Genomic DNA, 18,222 nt, shown 5'->3' on the forward strand with positions numbered 1-18,222 from the left:
AGCGAGAGAAACATAAATCACACACACACACATGCCCTGATTGGACTCTTCCTGTGTGTGATTACACTGAAGAGTTTCCGGAACATCAAAATCGTCTAGTGCATGTATTAAAAGGCAGTCCCAAAGTGTTTTGTTATGCTCTCTTGTGCTCTCCGAAAAGCACCAGTAATAGACTGACAGCTGGACTTTATTAATTCCATAAGAAAAATTAAGGCATAATTAGATTTTCTTCACTCTCCTTAAACTGGGTACATGCATACTGATATTTAACATCTTATCCATTTTTTTTTTTAACATCTTATCCATTTTTTTTTTTTTTATAAATGTGAGAGACCCCAAACGAAAAAAAACAAGGGTTTGATATACATTTAAATTTGTTTCAAACTCTTCTTATCTTACATTATTCTTAAAAATAAATTACTTGCAAATTATTTTATTTTGAAAGAAAATACACACACACACAAACATGGGGTGAAGACTCTCCAAAACTTCTACAACTGAACTTCTCCCCCCGACATACCAAGCTTGTCTCTCAGTTCAGATCCATCACATCAACATACTTCCTTGACATCAGTTTCCTTTTTAGATGGTCTTGTGGCATCCTAGGGAGTTTCAGAAAGAGCACAAAATCTGCAAATGTGTGAATATTTAGCTGTGGAACCTCACAATCCACATTAAAAAAACATGACTAGATGAATTTGTGAATTAGGAATTTACAACGGTATAAAGTTTATCAACTGACACTTACTATTCCTGCAAATCTGAATAAATGCTGGATCTTCTGTAAAGACTCTGTGTGAACGAGGCTAGTCATTGTCTATCCTTTCTGATATCAGTGCACACCTAAATCTTATATCCTCATATTTATGTTTGTGTTTTTTTTTTTTTTTTCTTCTCCCAGGGAGCTTCGACGTCCGACCAGCCTGCTGCCTGCTGAGTGCAGCTCTGCTCTGCTTCTGGGGAGGGAAGAAGACCCCTTGCCCCCTGGAGTGGAGACCCTCCCCCTGCGACTGATGCAGCAGGACTGCACCGCTGTCAAGACCCTACTTTTGAGGCTCAGGCGCACCCTGCAGGAGGTGGGATATGCTTACTCGCTCACTGATATTCAAATGCATATACAGGTGTTAACTGGGAGGTACTGTATATTAGGACAAATTGCTTAAGACCACAAGCTAAACATTGTGGTGAGTCTCCTTGTACCACACTGACAATGGTCTTTTCAGGTTGTAAAAAAACGGAAGTTGTTTAAAGTTGCAAGGCATTGGGCTAAGGATATATGTAATGATTACATCTGGACACATTCAACCCCTGTTTTTTTTTTAAGTAGCTTAATTTCAGCTCCATTAAATCACCCCCGAAGTGGACCCTACATACACACACTCACTCTCTCGCTCTCTTTTTCTTTATCCCCTTTTGTAATTTAATTAGTTTTGAGATTAAGCTCAAGATGTTTTCTCGCACGCAACCACGCATGCACACACACACACACACTTTGATTAAACGGCCCCCGTTTCCCTTTTCTCTTAAAATTCCATTTGCCAGCATCGAAGCGAAGGTTTTCCCTTTTGGCCCTTGCAGAATCAGCATTTATAAACCATTTATATCTCTGTGATTCACTGCAAATATCATCAAAGGTGAATTCATTGGTTCCAGGCTCAAATTATCGTAAAACTTTTAACTATACAGGTACATGTTTTAAGTATCATTTTAATACCTGTCCATGTATGCTTCAAACGTCTTTTATAAGGACTTTGCAAAATGAAGGGCTTATTCAGGACACTTTTCCCCTAAATTCACCACGGCCTTATAAATTACACTTTATCCTTAGATATACCAGTCAAAGGGTCCTTAAAATGCCGCAAGCGACATCAGTGTTAGAGTGTCTGGAAAATTTTGTGAAGAATTTTACAAATAATTTATCTCCAATGAACAATAAAAATTTGTTAGACTTATTTGAAATATTACATTGAGTGCTTGGTTGGATTGAAACATGCTATCACTAAGCTACACTAACCCAATAGGGTCATAAATTCGAGACAATATTTGGATGAAAATGCACTTCTACGCTAGAACTATAAAACAATCAAGTGAAAAACACTTAACGGAAAGAGTAATCACGGCGGTCATTGAGTGTGGTGCCGCACAAACTAGTTTATTTCATTGCGCTCCATTTGTAACCTTAAAACCTCATATGTTGGGACCATCGAAAAACCAAGGAGAGCATGTATATAATAATGTTACAAAATTTAAGGTTAACCTGAACGTAGGGAGGGTTGTGCTCACATGGCCACTCCTAGTGGTCATATTTACTGAAAAGTGTTAAAGGTTAAATGTGAATTTGTCAAACCTGCAGACACTACATTAATTGACCACTACTGTATAAATAGACCAATACTGTATAATAAAAGTACTATTAAGTACAAGTACTCATCGGTTGTAAAATGAAGACCCTTTCCCAAGTTGTGCCAAGTTCCATTTGTTCTATGGTTATTACACACAAAAAAGCAGTATCGTATAAATGCTTAGCTGGGATACGTCATGCATGATGATGGTTTTGAGGCATTTTTTTTTTTTTTTTTTTTTTGTGCGACCTTAAAAGTACCACATTATTTTGTCCGTGAAAAACATTTACATAACAAAGAGCTAGGAGACGGCGCAGGTTTCCGCCAAGAGCTCTGAGCACATCCATTAGCACTGTGTGGTGACGGGTGACTGACCTTTTACTGAATTTAGCCTTTATAAACATGCTCGCAAACGCACAGAAAAATCGATATGAAAGTCTGAGCCGTTACGTCACCGCACGTCGGAACTATTAGTGCCTTTAAAGTAAGATCAAAGGACCTATGTGCGAATTAGGGTCCAACCAATGTTTACTCCCTGGACTTCTGTAAGAGACATTATGAATTGGTAAGGAGAGATGAAAGGAAGAGCAAAATATAGAGAAAATGAAATGTATACAGTATATATTACCTTGCAAATTTGCATAGCGGGCAGCACCTGGTGTTGTAGTGGTTCAAAGGTCGGACTCACAGTCGAGAGGTTCTGGGTTTGAATCTCGTTTACATATTCTCTCCGTGCTTGCACGGGCCAAATTCCTAAAGCGTACAGGTTAGGTCCCTTAACGACTCTAAATAGTCCATAGTTTCCAATGTAAGTGTGAATGCTTGTCTATATGTGCCCTGTGACTGGCTGGCAACCAGTCCGGAGTGTACACCTGTTAGTTGGGATATGTTTCAGCTCCTAATGAAGACAAGCGCTTTAGAAAATGGATTACTGGGTGTACATTTGCTGAAGCGGGGGACACGCCTACCGCATTTTTGTTTGTTTGTTTGTTTGTCCATCCATCCATTTTCTACTGGTTATCTGAGGTCGGGACGCGGGGGCAGTAGCTTTAGCAGGGATGCCCAGACTTCCCTCACCCCAGCCACCTCATCCAACTCTTCCGGGGGGATCCCGAGGCGTTCCAAGGCCAGCCGAAAGACGTAGTCTCTCCAGTGTGTCCTGGGCCGTCCCCGGGATCTCCTCTTGTCTGTTTGTTTGCGTTTTAAACCTGAGACCCCGCACATGAAGAGGAAAAAACTCTTGTGTTCTTACTGTGCTTATAGTGGTGTGGTGTACTCGAGATGACCATGTAATGATATTTCCACCAACAGTCATGAGCCACTGTCTTGACTTGCGATTATGAATATCGAAACGAAAACGTAAGCTTGTCGGCAGCAGCAATTTTACAACCACACTTAACATAACCCACACCATAGGATAATATGGTAAATGGACACATCCCAAAAACATGCATTAATTGAAGACTCTAAATTGCCCGTAGGTGTGACTGTGAGTGCGAATGGTTGTTTGTTTGTATGTGCCCTGCGATTGGCTGGCAACCAGTTCAGGGTGTACCCCGCCTCCTGCCCGATGACAGCTGGGATAGGCTCCAGCACGCCCGCGACCCTAGTGAGGAGAAGCGGCTCAGAAAATGGATGGATGGATGGACTGCACTTATATAGCACTTTAGCTAGCATATCACAGTGCCCAAAGTGCTTTTCAAAGCCTCACATTCACCAATTCACACACCAATAGGCGGCTGCTGCCACCATGCAAGGCGCCTACCACTGGGAGCAAATTAGGGTTTTGTGTCTTGCCCAAGGAAACTTTGACATGGAGACAGTCAGAGCTGGGAGTCGAACCAGTGACCCTTTGTTCACTGGACAACCCGATCTACCAACTATATGTGTATACCCCGCTTTAGCTTCCATTGTGCTTCTGTGTGACTTGGCATGTTTGCGTCATCTCCATTTTATCTGCTTGACCTTTTCTCGCTGCTCACCCAGCAGTTTTCCTCGTTTAGTGTAAGCGGTGCCATTTGTTCGTTCGAAAACAAAAAGCAGGTTACATCAGTCTCAAAACAAAAACAGCGGGAGGTAGCGTACTACAAAAACAGCTGAGGCTCCACCGTCATAGCAAATGGCGTAATCCAATCTTATACTAGCCTTGCATTTACTTTGAGTAAAGATGCACTGTACTTCCTGCCAAATACTATGATGGGAAAACCCTTCTTACATATGTAATGCGCATGCATAACTTTCTATCCATTATGTTTATATGCAATAAATGTTCGTGGTGATCCCTTCCTAATTTGTTATTCTAATTAAGTATGATCAGTATTATTATTAATACTAATGCTTGCTTGTTATTTAATGTATTGTATTATTGTTTAGTTTTAACACTGCAATTTTATTTATTTTGTTTTAGTATTTTCCACCTCCCATATGACCCTTGGCACATTAGCCGTCTTGCACAATGTACGGAAAGCTAGTGTGGTCATGTGCCCAGATGACACGTTCACTCCTGGTGCACGATTATAAAAAAATAGCACACAACAAAAGCTGCAAAGGGGGAATAAACACACATAAGCTCGATTAACATTATTACAACTATTTATAGGATCACTGCCTTAAAACGGCATTTTAACAACTATACAACGGCGCTAGGCACGCTGGGAAATCCTCTGACAGCAAGCCGCCACTATGACGTCAGCAATGAGGCCAATTACGTCATCGTAAATATATGGCGGCTTTATTGTGTTTGAACTTTTTTTTTTTTTTTAAATTGTCTTGCACCAGGAGTGAACGTGTTATTTGGGCGGATGACCTCTAGGTTTCTGTACGTTGTGCAAGCCGGCTACTGTGGCAATGGTCGCGTGCGAGATGGAAAATACCTCCATAAAAGCAGCAGTGTTAAAACTAAACACTATGGTGTGCCACAGTAATACATACATTTACTAAAGAACTAGTAAACCTTAGTATTAATAATAATAAATATGATGTAAACTTAAAATTACAATATTTAAAAGTAATTGATGGTTCTTCTAAAACACATAGCTACTCGCATTTCACTGCGAAGGAATTTTCTAACTTCTGTATAATGCGCACTATTGACTTGAAGATTTTTTTGGGGGGAAAAAATGTGCATTATACACAAAATTACGGTTGTCTGCACAGTGGCGTAAGAACACATTGTCACACTGTTGAAGAAGGCATGCTTAGTTACTGCCATTCATCATATTTACTAAAATTGTAGCATAAGTTAGTGACAGACTACACCGTGTTCCCATTCACGTACAAATTTGAGTTATTTTGTCAACGGCATAGGAATTAATTCTGTTGTAAAATTGGTCAATGTTGGCAATATCACCTATCTGTGTTTTTTCTGTAAACCTATCCTCAGCTAAATCATCTGAAAGCCATGTATTTTTCAGGGTAATGTAATTACAGTGTATACAATTGCTTGGGGATCATAGTTTTAAACTATTAAAACATTTTAGGGGGGTCGGCTATTGCTGGCGGTTTCTCGCTCTTCACAACAGGACTCTATATTATTATTTATTTTATATATTTTGGGAAACCCTGTGTTAGAATGAGTATACAGTACAAGACTTAAATACCAGGTAATATACTTTCTATTACATCCAATCGAATTATATACACTGTAGTTGTCAAACGGACTTTGTCATCTATGGAGACTCCATATATTGTCTACCAGCAGTTTATTGAGTTACGTGACCAAAGGAACACATTGAAAATGTCATGATCCATGTGCTCTATATTACAAAGTGACATTTGTCACTGTCAGCGGTGGATTTGAGCATAACAGCTACGCTCCCGTTGTGTACAGCACACACTGCCAACAATGACCAAGTGACTCTTAAATGTCTCAGGAGTCGAACCAAAGTAGGGCACCAGTGATGACAAAGAGGGAAAGTGTGATGACAACCATCGAACAGGAAATGGAATAGGGAGTGTATTGTTGCTTGGTGCGCTATGAGCAATAATAAAAGTAGTTATTAATTACATACGAACGATGTCACTCTCGGTTTAGTGGGTCACTTGCCTGACTTCCGTGCGAACAGCGTGGGTTCAATTCCCACACAGGTGTGAGTGTGAATGTTTGTCTTTGTATGCGTGTCCTATGATTGACCTGTCTCCCTTTTTCCCAAAGTCACCTGGGATAGGGTCCTGCTTCCTGTGACACTGGACAGAATAAGTGGCATAGGAAATGAATGGATGCATTGCCCATGTTAATTTTATTAATACCATCTGCTTAATACATATTGGATAATGATTACTGTGGAAGCTTGCCAGCAAATAGTTACCACTGTGCGTTACATATGGCTTGAGTAGTATTACCTTATTTAGACAGTAGTTACCTTCCTTTTTTTAAATTCTTACGTACGGGTGTTAATGTTACTTTTAATATATCGCCTGCGATAAATATTTTATGGCAGTGATATTTCTAATGGGAAAAATTGTTTTGAAATGAGTCGAACTTGGTACTAATTCAGTGTCAAGAAACTGATTTATGCAACTATTAGATTTGATTTGGCAAATGTGGTATTTGTACTTTAATGGACATTTCATCCTGAGATTAGCATACCTGTGCATATGAATGTGATTAAAGGGGCTTGGCAGACAACCAAACCCACTTTTACTTTTTAAGACCATTCATCATCTTTTGACATGTTGCCTCTGGCTAGTGCACGTCATTAAATTTTGAGCTCCCAGGCAGCCCCCCCCTTCTCCATACTCCACTTCTCCCCCAATCGCAAAATCTGAAAGGCTTTTTACTTGAACCATATGTAAAGACAGACGTGCTATGAAGCCCATGGGACACAAGTGACCGTACATAGAATGTGTTTATTTTCTGAAAGGCCGAAAAGATAAGACTGAGAGAGTGCGCCTGTCTTCCTCCATGAGGTCAGGCATTGATCACCAGTGGCACATTTAGGGCCGCAAAGCGCCTGTAATTCCTGGGTGTTATTGCTTTTTAAAAGGTCAGCATATCTAATAAACCGCCAAGTTTACGCTGTTCCGAGAGCGACATCTCTCACAGGTACATTAAAGTGTAAAACCGGAGAAAAAAAAGTTTAAAATATCCCTGAAATATTAGACTTTTCACCTTTTCCCGGTTGTTTAACACAAAAAAAAGTTCCCTGGCTGGAAAGTGAAAGTGAGTCACCTAGGAAACATTTTTGTTTCTCAAGCAAATTTTTTGGTCAGGCAGGTACTTTTGGTATTTCAAAGTGGACAGAATGATGAATATAGTGGTTTAGCAGATCTGCCTCACAGTCCTGAAGTTTGGGCCTTGAATTTTTGCTCTGAACGTCCTGTGTGGGGTTTGCATGTTCTCCCCATGCTTGTGTGGGTTTTCTCCAGGTATTACGGCTTCCTCCCACATTCCCAAAACATGCATGTTAGGTTAATTTGAAGTATCATCTGTTCATCTAAATTCTCTAATTACATCTATACAGTTGAAACCAGAAGTTTACACACAGTATATAAAAAGAAACGTATGCTTTTTTTCCTCACTGTCAGAATACATGAAATCAGACTAAACTTTTCCTGTTTGAGGTGGACTAAAACAGAAAAACAGTCTGATTTCATGCCAGACAATGAGGGGGAAAAAACATATTTGTGTTTTTATATAGCCTAGATAAACTTGTCCGCATCTCGTCCGAGCGCGACAGGAAATTGATGGATAGATTTACTTCAAAGCCATGTTCCAAAGGAGTTAATTTTGGTTTGTCACGGTTTGGACCAGTAAAGCAACAATTCGCCTTGCGATCAATAAATGCACAGCCGTGTATCTACCCTTCAAAAGCAAAATGGAACACCGGGTGGTTGTTAGTAATCGACACCTAACCTATAATTCCATTACAACAAGCTGGCAATTTTTTGACTTGAGTTCGTTGTCACATTTCTGTGGGGCCAATTATGTATTATGTATTACTTGTGCACTCACTGTAGTTGTCTCGCCATGCTGCACTATTTGCATATACTGGCCACTCATGCCAGAGTAGCATCTGCTCCATTTGCACACTGATTGAGGAGTATCTGTAACATTTGCACAACCGACATTGTCCCAGATGATCGCACTACTCGTCACTTTAAACCGCATACACTCCTTGAAGTCTCAGCGCCCTTTGCACAATGGTCATTGCACCGGACTATTGCAATATTAGTCGTTCGAACTGCTCTAAGTGCTAGAGGACTCTGCATCTTTTTGCACAATTGTTTTTTGTCAATGTCTTTATGTCCCCAAAGTGTTCTGTAAATTGACTGTTTGTTGTACTAGAGCGGCTCCAACTACCGGAGACAAATTCCTTGTGTGTTTTGGACATACTTGGCAAATAAAGATGATTCTGATTCTGATTCTGATGAAGTGATTGCAAAGAATTCTGTCAGTTGTGCAGAATGCGTTGCCGATTAATCAGTTCTTGAAGCAACTGAGTGTATTACTACCAACAGAGTTGGAGTTAAATCAACTAGTTTGCTGTCTAAAAAGGGAGAACACTACACGTCTATGGGACATTGAGGTCCATCCACGCAGGCCTGTGCTTTGGCATTGTAGCATGGAAACAGTTCAGAACATTTAGTGTTATACTATGCCATTAAAATGTTTCTTGAGCGTTAATTTTCCTCATAGCTGATCAAGGAAATATAGTCCAAGGCTCAAGAAAATTTAGAAATGTATAGAGTAGTGAGCTGAACTAAACCATGTGCACTTACTATGTTCATCTTATTTTACAGAGTACAGAGACAAGTCCTGGCAGCAGTCTTCAGTCTCTACCCATTAGCCCCTGCAGTGAAAAGGCCCTTCCATTGAAGGTAACTCCAATGCTAAGCAAGCATCTATTTCAGCAATCCACATATCCATCCCAGTGTAAAAACCCACAGTACCTCTGTAGCTTGGGTATTAAAATAACATCCTACTTCCAAAGATGGGAAAAATGTACGATTAATAAAAAAATAAAAAAGCTTCGATTTGCGCTGCGCGTTTTGCTTTTCCCCCAAGATAAACCACACTAGCTCCTGATGAAATCAAAAGACAAAAGAAGAATTGACAAATGATTAAGGTGTGAAAAGCAGGGTAGCAAGGATCATGACCTAATGCGAATGGGCCAAATATTGAGAGCTTTTGATCTGGCCTGCCATGCAAAAAAAAAAAAAAAAAAAAAAAACCTCAGAAGAACTTTTCTCAAAGGCCCTAAACCATGTCACCACAAAATGTTCATTTATTGTATTTTTATCGCAAATTTGTTCCCGAATGGCAGTTGTATCAAATGGGGTGACTGTGGATCAGCTGGACTAAAATAAAACACCCCTACAATTACCACTTCGTTTCAGTTTTACAGAGCAATTGCACGTGTGTGCCCTCTTTATTGACCCACATGGATGATCAGTGGCAGGAATTTAGGCTGCGACACAGCTTGAGGGCAGAATCTCACGTGCAAACAGTTCACATGGAGGCAAGGTACGTAAGGCAGGAGGTTAAAAAAAAAAAAAAAAAAAAAAAGTCACTGTTGGAGATGCGCAATGAGGGCTAATCTATTTTGGCACTGAAATATGACATTGAACTTTAATAAGGGCCATAAACAAGACAACATATACTATAGTATAGTCATATATTTGAATAAAATTGGTCCACCTGGTTTATTTTTCCTTAGCTAAGTTTCAGAAGTTTCCCTGTGGCATAGAAATCTTACCGGCCTTGAAAATAACTTTTAATAGGAACATATTCTTTGTATTTTCTTTGTCCATATACAACATTTTTCTTGTTTCTATTGTCATTGTCAAGATCACTCACTTTGTCATAGAAATAGTCAACAAATCTGTGCCTCTGGTTATGACCAATAATTAACTGGTGATGCTATAATGTGAATTTATTTTATTTTAGTTTGTTTTGTTGTTGTTCTTTACATGTTACTTTCACAGGTTCGAAATAAAGAATTCAATCAATTAATCAAATCAATCTATGATCTATAAGTAGACCCTCGAGCAACTACACAGCTGCCTAATCTCACTACACTCGTGAATCATATCATGGCCATAGAGAGAGAACATTATTGATCCGAAATTGGACTAGAATAGAATAGCTTTACTGTCATTGTAACATGTACAATGAAACTTAGATTGCCTATGCAGCAATGCAAAATGAAGTATATAAAGGTTAAACTAAACAATCGTTAACAACATTTAGTGTATACTGAACACAAACGACACAAAACCATACCAACGTCTGTTGTGAAATCAAGCCAATTTGTAAAATGGGGGCGATTAAATTCCAGAAGATTTTTAAAAACCCGGGCTTACACTTTTCATGTCTTAAAAAAATCTGAAGGTGTCCAGAAAAAGCATGCACCTGGCCATTTTTACGTTGCAAATTTATCGACATGTTGCAAACGTTTGACTCGAGAAATAAAGTAACAAAACCCCCAAACAATTGTTTTTTTAAAATTTCATTGTCACTTGTTTTTTTCTATAAGCGAAGGATAAAAAAAAAAAAATTCAAGTCTGAAAGTAGGTTTTTGTGAGGAAAAATATCAGATATTATTTTAAGGCCATATTGCCCGACCCTAGGTAACAGTAATAACCAGTACGTAGAGTGTTTGGCTTTACCGCTGCCATTCTTGTTCCCATTGGATGACTATCGACATCATAGACCTGGATGGACAAATGTTAGCCATTAATATAGCGCGCCCAAAATATACTGCATGCATCCAGGGACCGATTGAAGGAGCATCATAAACTGTGTGAATAGTTGTCGGTCATTCATTTTATGGATTGAGCGTGAGTAGGTGCGATTAATTAGTGTGAAAAGCAGAGAACAGGACATAGTTTTAAACAACTCAAACAAATGGAAGAGATCGTAGAGTAAAGTTTGAGGAGGATCGCTCAGCGGAGGGGTGAGAAGAGGAGAATTTGTCCTGGCACTCTAGAAAATGTCTATGTAGGAGTAAAAATAATCTCAGCGAGCCACCTGAGAGGCCGCAGTGTCACACAACGCCCTAGTTTAGTTTTTTTTTTTTTTGTCCTAGTTCCGGCATTTTAGTGTGTTAAAGAGCGGCCGTTCATCATGTGTATTCAGAGGCGCGTTCCAGGACAGCGCAGGCAAGGTAAATGACATTTGTGTACATTCAGCCCTCGTTTCAAGGCACACAGGGGAACTTATTTTTATAGAGAGGCATTCATCACCATGTCACTTGGTGCAAAATGTGAAATGAGTAATATATAATATAGAACGTAACCCTCACGTATGAATGCCTCCTCCCTATTGAAGAGACAGATGAGGCATGTTTCATGAGTACACCTATGTCATAATTGCATAAAGGTATGTATGCATAAAATTGTACCGTGACATACAAGTTTAATTATTTCTGTGACCACGCTCGTAACTCAAATCAACTCTCAAATTGAAAAGAATGGAAATTCCATTAATCAGTTCCAGCCCCAACCCCTCCCCGAAAGAAACCAGCATATTAAATTTAATAAGAAAAATAGCAATCAACAGTATTGTATTGTATACAAACAGACAAAAATAACAATTAAATACAATATAAAAAATAATCCTTTAGTCAAAACCAGTCTGCATGCTTTAAAGTCCCTGTAAAGGGAAAATAAAATGTCTTATAAATTTGAAACACCACAGAGAAGACGGTTGTTAACAAGCCTGCCAAATTTGAATGAATAATAAAAAAAAAAAAAAACGCCAAATATATAAAATAGGGCCCAAAATTGTGAAGAATAAACCTTCTCCCAGGAGTTGGACACTGTGGGCGTGTCCGGTGAATGCGCTAGGTTCGTACAGCTTGTGCTCAAGTGTTTAATAAACAATTTTCCTTGAAGTGTCCCTGTTTTGTGGACCTGCACACGGCACAAAACCAAGTGAGGTGGTGACTTATTGGATGACGCCAAAGCCTGTCAGCAGACTACCAAGCTAGTGGGCTAGCAAGCTAGCGACTAGCAAACAGAGCAGTGTCGACTCATAACCAGAAAACCCAAATGCTAACTTGGGCTTGGTTTTCGTGACGCCCCAAAAATCCGCTGAACTGAAATGCTGCAAAAGAGTTTAACACAATATTGCAACAATTCAGTGCTAAATTAGAAATAATTACATAGTAATATTAAGTCATAAAAAAGTCATAAAAATAATAATAAAGTAATACTGATCAACACTGGGCGGCACGGTGTACGACTGGTTAGAGCGTCTACCTCAAAGTTATGAAGACCGGGGTTCAATCCCCGGCCCCGCCTGAGTGGAGTTTGCATGTTCTCGCCGGGTGGGTTTTCTCCGGGCACTCTGGTTTCCTCCCACATCCCAAAAACATGCATGTTAGGTTAATTGACGACTTTAAATTGGTAGGTGTGAATGTGACTGCGAATGGTTGTTTGTTTGTTTGTTTGTTTGTGCCTTGCGATTGGCTGGCAACCAGTTCAGGGTGTATCCCGCCTCCTGCACGATGATAGCGGCCAGCACGCCCGCGACCCTAGTGAGGAAAAGCGGCTCAGAAAATGAATGGAAGGATGGATGGATGATAACACTGCCTCACAGTTCTGAGGTTTGCGGTTCAGATCTCTCTTCCGGCTTTCTTGTGTGGCGTTAGCATGTTGTCCTCGTGCTTGCGTGGGTTTTCTCCGGGCACTCAGGCTTCTCCCACATCCCAAAAACATACATGTTAGGTTCACTGAAGTATTGTTCATAATTGTGAATGTGAGTGTGAATGGTTTGTTGTCTATATGTGCCCTGCGTTTGGCTGGCAACCACTCCACGGTGTCCCCCGCCAATCATCCAAGATAAGATGGGAAAGGGGACAAGCGCTATAGGAAATGGATAGATGAATCGAAACTTTTATTCTAGCCACATAATAACAACTGTGTGTTAGACAAGAATTTATGGTTTGTTTTTGCTCAGTTTTTGCATGCATAATATGAGCTGCTGGAATGGAATGAAGCGAGATAATAATGAAATGTGAAAAAGCCTTTTGCATCTCAATTATTCATTACAGCAACTTCTTCAATTATAGACTCAAAAGATGAAGACTGGGGAATGAAACACACCGAGACTTGTTCTTGTTAATAGAAAACCAACACAATTCAGTAGTTCTGCATTGTTCGACATGTTTTTACTTTGTGATCAAATTCAACGACCAATATCTGACATTGTGCACCTTCTTTTTCATTATCCAGCTATAATCCAAAGTGAAACACCTCGAGTGGTACAATTTTCTGGACAAAATATGCCTCAAAACCTTTTGACCATCATGATGTGTGACCTCATAGAAGACTTAATTCCAAAATATGCAACCTCAAACCAGCAGCAAATCGCGTGACGTTGGCACTCTCAGGCGAGCGGGACGCAGGCCCCATCCTCGTTCGTTCAGCGGCTCGTCGTGCTCCCCTCGCCGACTGAGGAACACTCATAGCCGGCCAGCTGAGCACGATGAGCCACTGTCTTCCTGGTTCTTTTTTGTTGCGTGAGTTTGGGATGTTTTTTTTTTTTTTTTTAATTATATGTGCAGACATGAAACTTACTAGCTGAAAGTATGCTATCTAATTCCTAGCATGAATTTACCAGCGAAGCTTTCCAACAAACTATTTGCTTTCTGTTATGTTTCCGTCAGGTGTCTTCAATCGGCGAGTGGGTTTACTTTATTTTAGTTTGATTATATAAGTGTTAACTTCCCGCTTTACTTGACTCTTTTGAACGCCACAAAGGCAACTGGACTTTTCTTATTAGTTGACTATGATTCACTACAAAAAAGGCTTCGTCAGGTCTAAATGTTGCGCGTGACCCACAAGGGTGGTTACGATTGGGTTGTTGCGCGGCTGGTTGGATGACCATCGTGCATACCAACCTGTCATTAACTGGATGACTGTGTATCAACACAGAACAGTAGGAATGTTCAACTATTAACTGAACCATCACCTGTACACATAATACATATTTATAGTGCTGGTTCCATTATATTAGCCAATATTTTTAAAAGTCCATCGTAAATAGCAACAAGTCAGCCACAAATCGCAGGTAAGTTATTCATGCAGGATCAAGTTATAATATATTCGCAAATAAAGTTTCAAGCAGCCGTTAAGTGGCTTAACATATCAAAAGAAACACTGCAGTATGCAGTAATAGCTTGATTTCTAACTGCCAGTGTGTAACTCCAAAAGAATGTGAATAAATGGAATCATTTTTCCTAACCTGAGGAATGCAATTCATCGCCACGGCCTCTTCAGCAGGCCGCTGATTGCGAGCATGGAGTGCCTTCAACCGCGGCACAAAATCACATTAAGTGGCTGTACTATGCTGATTCTGATCAGATTTCTTCCCCATTTAGCCCCCAGCTAAGGCTGCTCCAATCATATTATTTTAGCAATATATTCTCATGCTCCACTTTTGCCATTCAATGGAGCACAGAAAAATTATCCTGAATATCACCTGATGGGTGAGTTAAAAAGCATGTTGATGCTTCTTTGTACAAACCGATGTTGTATATTGTTTCATAGTAAACAGTTTCATTTAGATATTCTGATTACAAAGTCAACAAAACATGTTTTTTAAAGGCTTCCCCATTGGCAAAAGCTCACCATATATTTCACTCGTCTTGGTGAAAAATCGTGTTTTGGTCGGTGTCGTGGGCGTAAGCCCCAAATATTAGCTCAATGTCAACACGAAGAATTTTGGGAAAATTTAGCCCCCAAAGTGTGAGTTTGCAGTTTTTAGCATAATTTTAATAACTGTGTGTGTGTGTGTGTGGGGGGGGGGACGCTAAACTGCTCGTTGGTCACATGCCTTCTGTATCTTATAGGATATTCTTCCTCAGGTGCAGTAGTTTCTTAAAAAGCACAAAACTGCAATCCACTAGATCAAAGCTGAACCACGCATCTTGTGTGTGGCACATATTAATTTAGCGCTCGTGTATCCCCGAATTGTGATAGAAGAAAAGACATTCATGCTCTGTGAGGCTGATTAGAGGTGCAATGTTGAAGCTATATCCTTGACCTTCCTGGCTGTCCATTCAGATGGATGACTCCCCATGGATTCCTTAGATTCCATGATGATCGGCCTCAGACCCTGTAGGTCTTCTCCCGCCCTCCATCTATCCTTTCTTGTCCCCCTTCCTGTGTATTTTTACTCACTTTTCCCCCATCCATTTTTCTCTTTTGAAGAAATAATGGTTACCTGTGCGCCTGTGGACGTTTCTCAAACTTCTCAAAACATTCTTCCCCCCTTTTATCCCTTCCTTTGTCCCAATCTCACCGTGTGTAGCATTTTTCGCAACCCCCCCTGTGAATCTTTTGATTTACGGCTCGCTCAGGTTTCCTCATCATCTGAAACCTTTCAATAAGCCAGCATGTTGCCTGAGATCCTTTGCCACTCGGCGGTCAAATGATGACAAGCTTTTTGGTAATGCCGTCAACTGATCTACGAAAGCTCTGAACACCGCTGTCCTAGACACATAATATAAAAAAATGAAATGATTGTCAGTGTGTGTTTACCAATCAATTTTGTACCCTAACAGAGGAAGACCTAACCTAGGGGAATTCTTTTCAACTTTTTAACCATGAAAAAAACCAAACGGGACCAAAATATTCGGCTTCATAAGACAGATGACTGCAGTGCTCAGCGACATAATGTGCAACATTGCGTCTTGTTTCTTGTGTTCAGGACTGGAGCAGAGAGGAAGCGTTGCTGCAGCAACTAAAGGAGAAAGACGAACTAATATTCCGACTGAGGAGTGAACTGGTATGAACACGTTTGCACACGCCGCTGACGTGATTAGTATAAATTTATAATCTTTCATGGAGACAGAACAGCTATGTATCCATCACTTTTGATTTAGATGATCATGGGGGACAGCGCTGTTAAGCAAATGTAATGTATAATTCACATTAGTTTCTTACTTGTCAAATAGTGACTATCTTTCTAATGGACCCCATCCCCAATTAGTTGCTGGATACGTCATTCAATTTCTTAACTATCTGTAATGCGGCAGATCTGTGCGTGTTGCACATTTCCTGTGTCAATTTTTATGTTCTGGGGAGACACACGACTGCTTTGTTTCTTGTCGTTTCACTTCATTACGTAATAGCACGTTACAAACAAACAGCGCCACACCATCTGCAGATGAGCAGCTATCATGTCATGTGTGGCTTCCACTACTAAGAGAAGAGTTTTTAATGGATGAGCAGCATCAGACTATGAAACATTTAAAAAAGTCTACCAGTGGTACACTTTTAGCAACTTTTGAACTAAATAATTAAAGCAATGACAATGTTTTCAATCTGTTTTAATGTGTACGAATCAAGGAATAATTGGCTATGAAGCGTTGATCTTGGGAATTTTTATAGCCCCTTTTTTAAAAATAAAAAAATGTACTCCAGTCCATGTAGTGCAAGGGGTCAAAAACATTTTTGAAACTGACAACAACTTAGATTCTGATTAATGCAAGGCGCTACGAGTTTGATACACACTTCTGAAATTACAGATTTTCTCAAATTACCTTTAATTATTAATAATCAACGATATCCATCTTTGTGAAAACACTGATCATGTTAATGATTTCTCACAATAAGTACCAGCAATGATTTAACAAGGTAGGAAACAGATAATAAATATGCAACCCTTTATTTCTATGAATGTCTGCAAGTGTTTACATTTTCAAACAATCACTTCTACAACATTCCTAGGAAATTGTCCGATCATGGGTGAGCTATTTTTAGAACAGGCCCACGGGCCATTCATTTTTTTCTTAAAATGCAACATTATGGACATGTATTATTCATTTTTTTCACATTTTAAAACAGTTCCCAGATTTTAATAACATGCCTAAGAGATGCTTTTGTCAAAATACCCCAAGGGTTATATTACACTTCACACACCTCATTTCTTGTCTTACTGAAATTAGTCTGTTTTGAGTGGCCGGCGTTGTTACATGCAATTGAGCGACTGGACACAACTGAGCCAATGGCAATACGACCCGGGAGAGTTGGGAAAAGAGAGAGCAATGACCAAAAAAAAATAAATTACACGTGAAGGCTGCACTTGGTTGTTTAATTGCACACTTGATGGGTGGGCAGGCACTCCAGAGACCCAACTCTATTTATACCAGCAATTAAAAAGTCAATTTTCCACAATATGCCCCCTTCAAGTGGTGCTTGCCACATTATTGTTGTCATTGTTTGTCCGTCATTTGTCACCTGCTCTATCGAAGCGGCATAATGTGGACAAGATGCCGGGCCTCAGCAGGATAATGTGCAGGTGTCCTACGTCGGCGGGTAATGAAAGATGCCAGTCACCATCCACTGACTTGAGTCTCATTTGGCATCAGTCTCTGATTTGCTGTCTGGCATGCGTCTCAATCTTGTCTGCGTTCTTGTCGTTCAGCTGCCTTTTGAATCTAATGATGTCTCATCTTCTCTTTCTCATCAAGCTGTACTCAGCACTCATATGCGCACCCCCCACCTGTTCCGACATGGAGCTTTTACTTTGGTTACAGGTCGTACAGTGAGTGTGTTAATACTTTAATAACTAACCAAATAATAAATAGCAAAGAACATGATGGACTTGGCTACCGCATTCCCTCTAATAGAGGCAATCCCCCATTTAGTAATCATGTGTGACAAACTCAAACCTTTTACCATCAGAAATTAAAAACGGTAACAAGTGTGACTAAATGAAGCTTCTCCCCTCCCTTCAGCATGGGTGCGTGGCACCAAGATGCCACCAGATGGCACCAAAAGCTCTGTTAATGTTTTTTTTCTCTTGCGTTTTCTGGCTTCCCCGCTCATTCCAAAAATATAGAAGTTAGGTTTATTGAGGACTATAATTTGTCCATGTGTGAGAATGTGATCATGAATACTTGTCGATGTGTGCCCTGCGATTGACCGG

General features: G+C 40.0%; 1 protein-coding gene across 7 annotated transcripts in view; it reads left to right on the top strand.

Moving 5' to 3' along the window:
- ccser1 (coiled-coil serine-rich protein 1) overlaps positions 1 to 18,222 on the top strand; it is a 117,134-nt gene that overhangs the window by 32,020 nt on the left and 66,892 nt on the right. For all 7 annotated transcript variants that reach the window (XM_061671860.1, XM_061671861.1, XM_061671862.1 and 4 more), the window contains 3 exons: positions 902 to 1,076; positions 9,084 to 9,161; positions 16,000 to 16,077. In XM_061671860.1, the coding sequence (XP_061527844.1) occupies positions 902 to 1,076; positions 9,084 to 9,161; positions 16,000 to 16,077 (331 nt within the window). The remainder of the gene's footprint in view (positions 1 to 901; positions 1,077 to 9,083; positions 9,162 to 15,999; positions 16,078 to 18,222) is intronic.

The sequence above is a fragment of the Phycodurus eques genome, chromosome 3, assembly GCF_024500275.1.
Source record: "Phycodurus eques isolate BA_2022a chromosome 3, UOR_Pequ_1.1, whole genome shotgun sequence".
NCBI classification, from domain to species: Eukaryota; Metazoa; Chordata; class Actinopteri; order Syngnathiformes; family Syngnathidae; genus Phycodurus; species Phycodurus eques.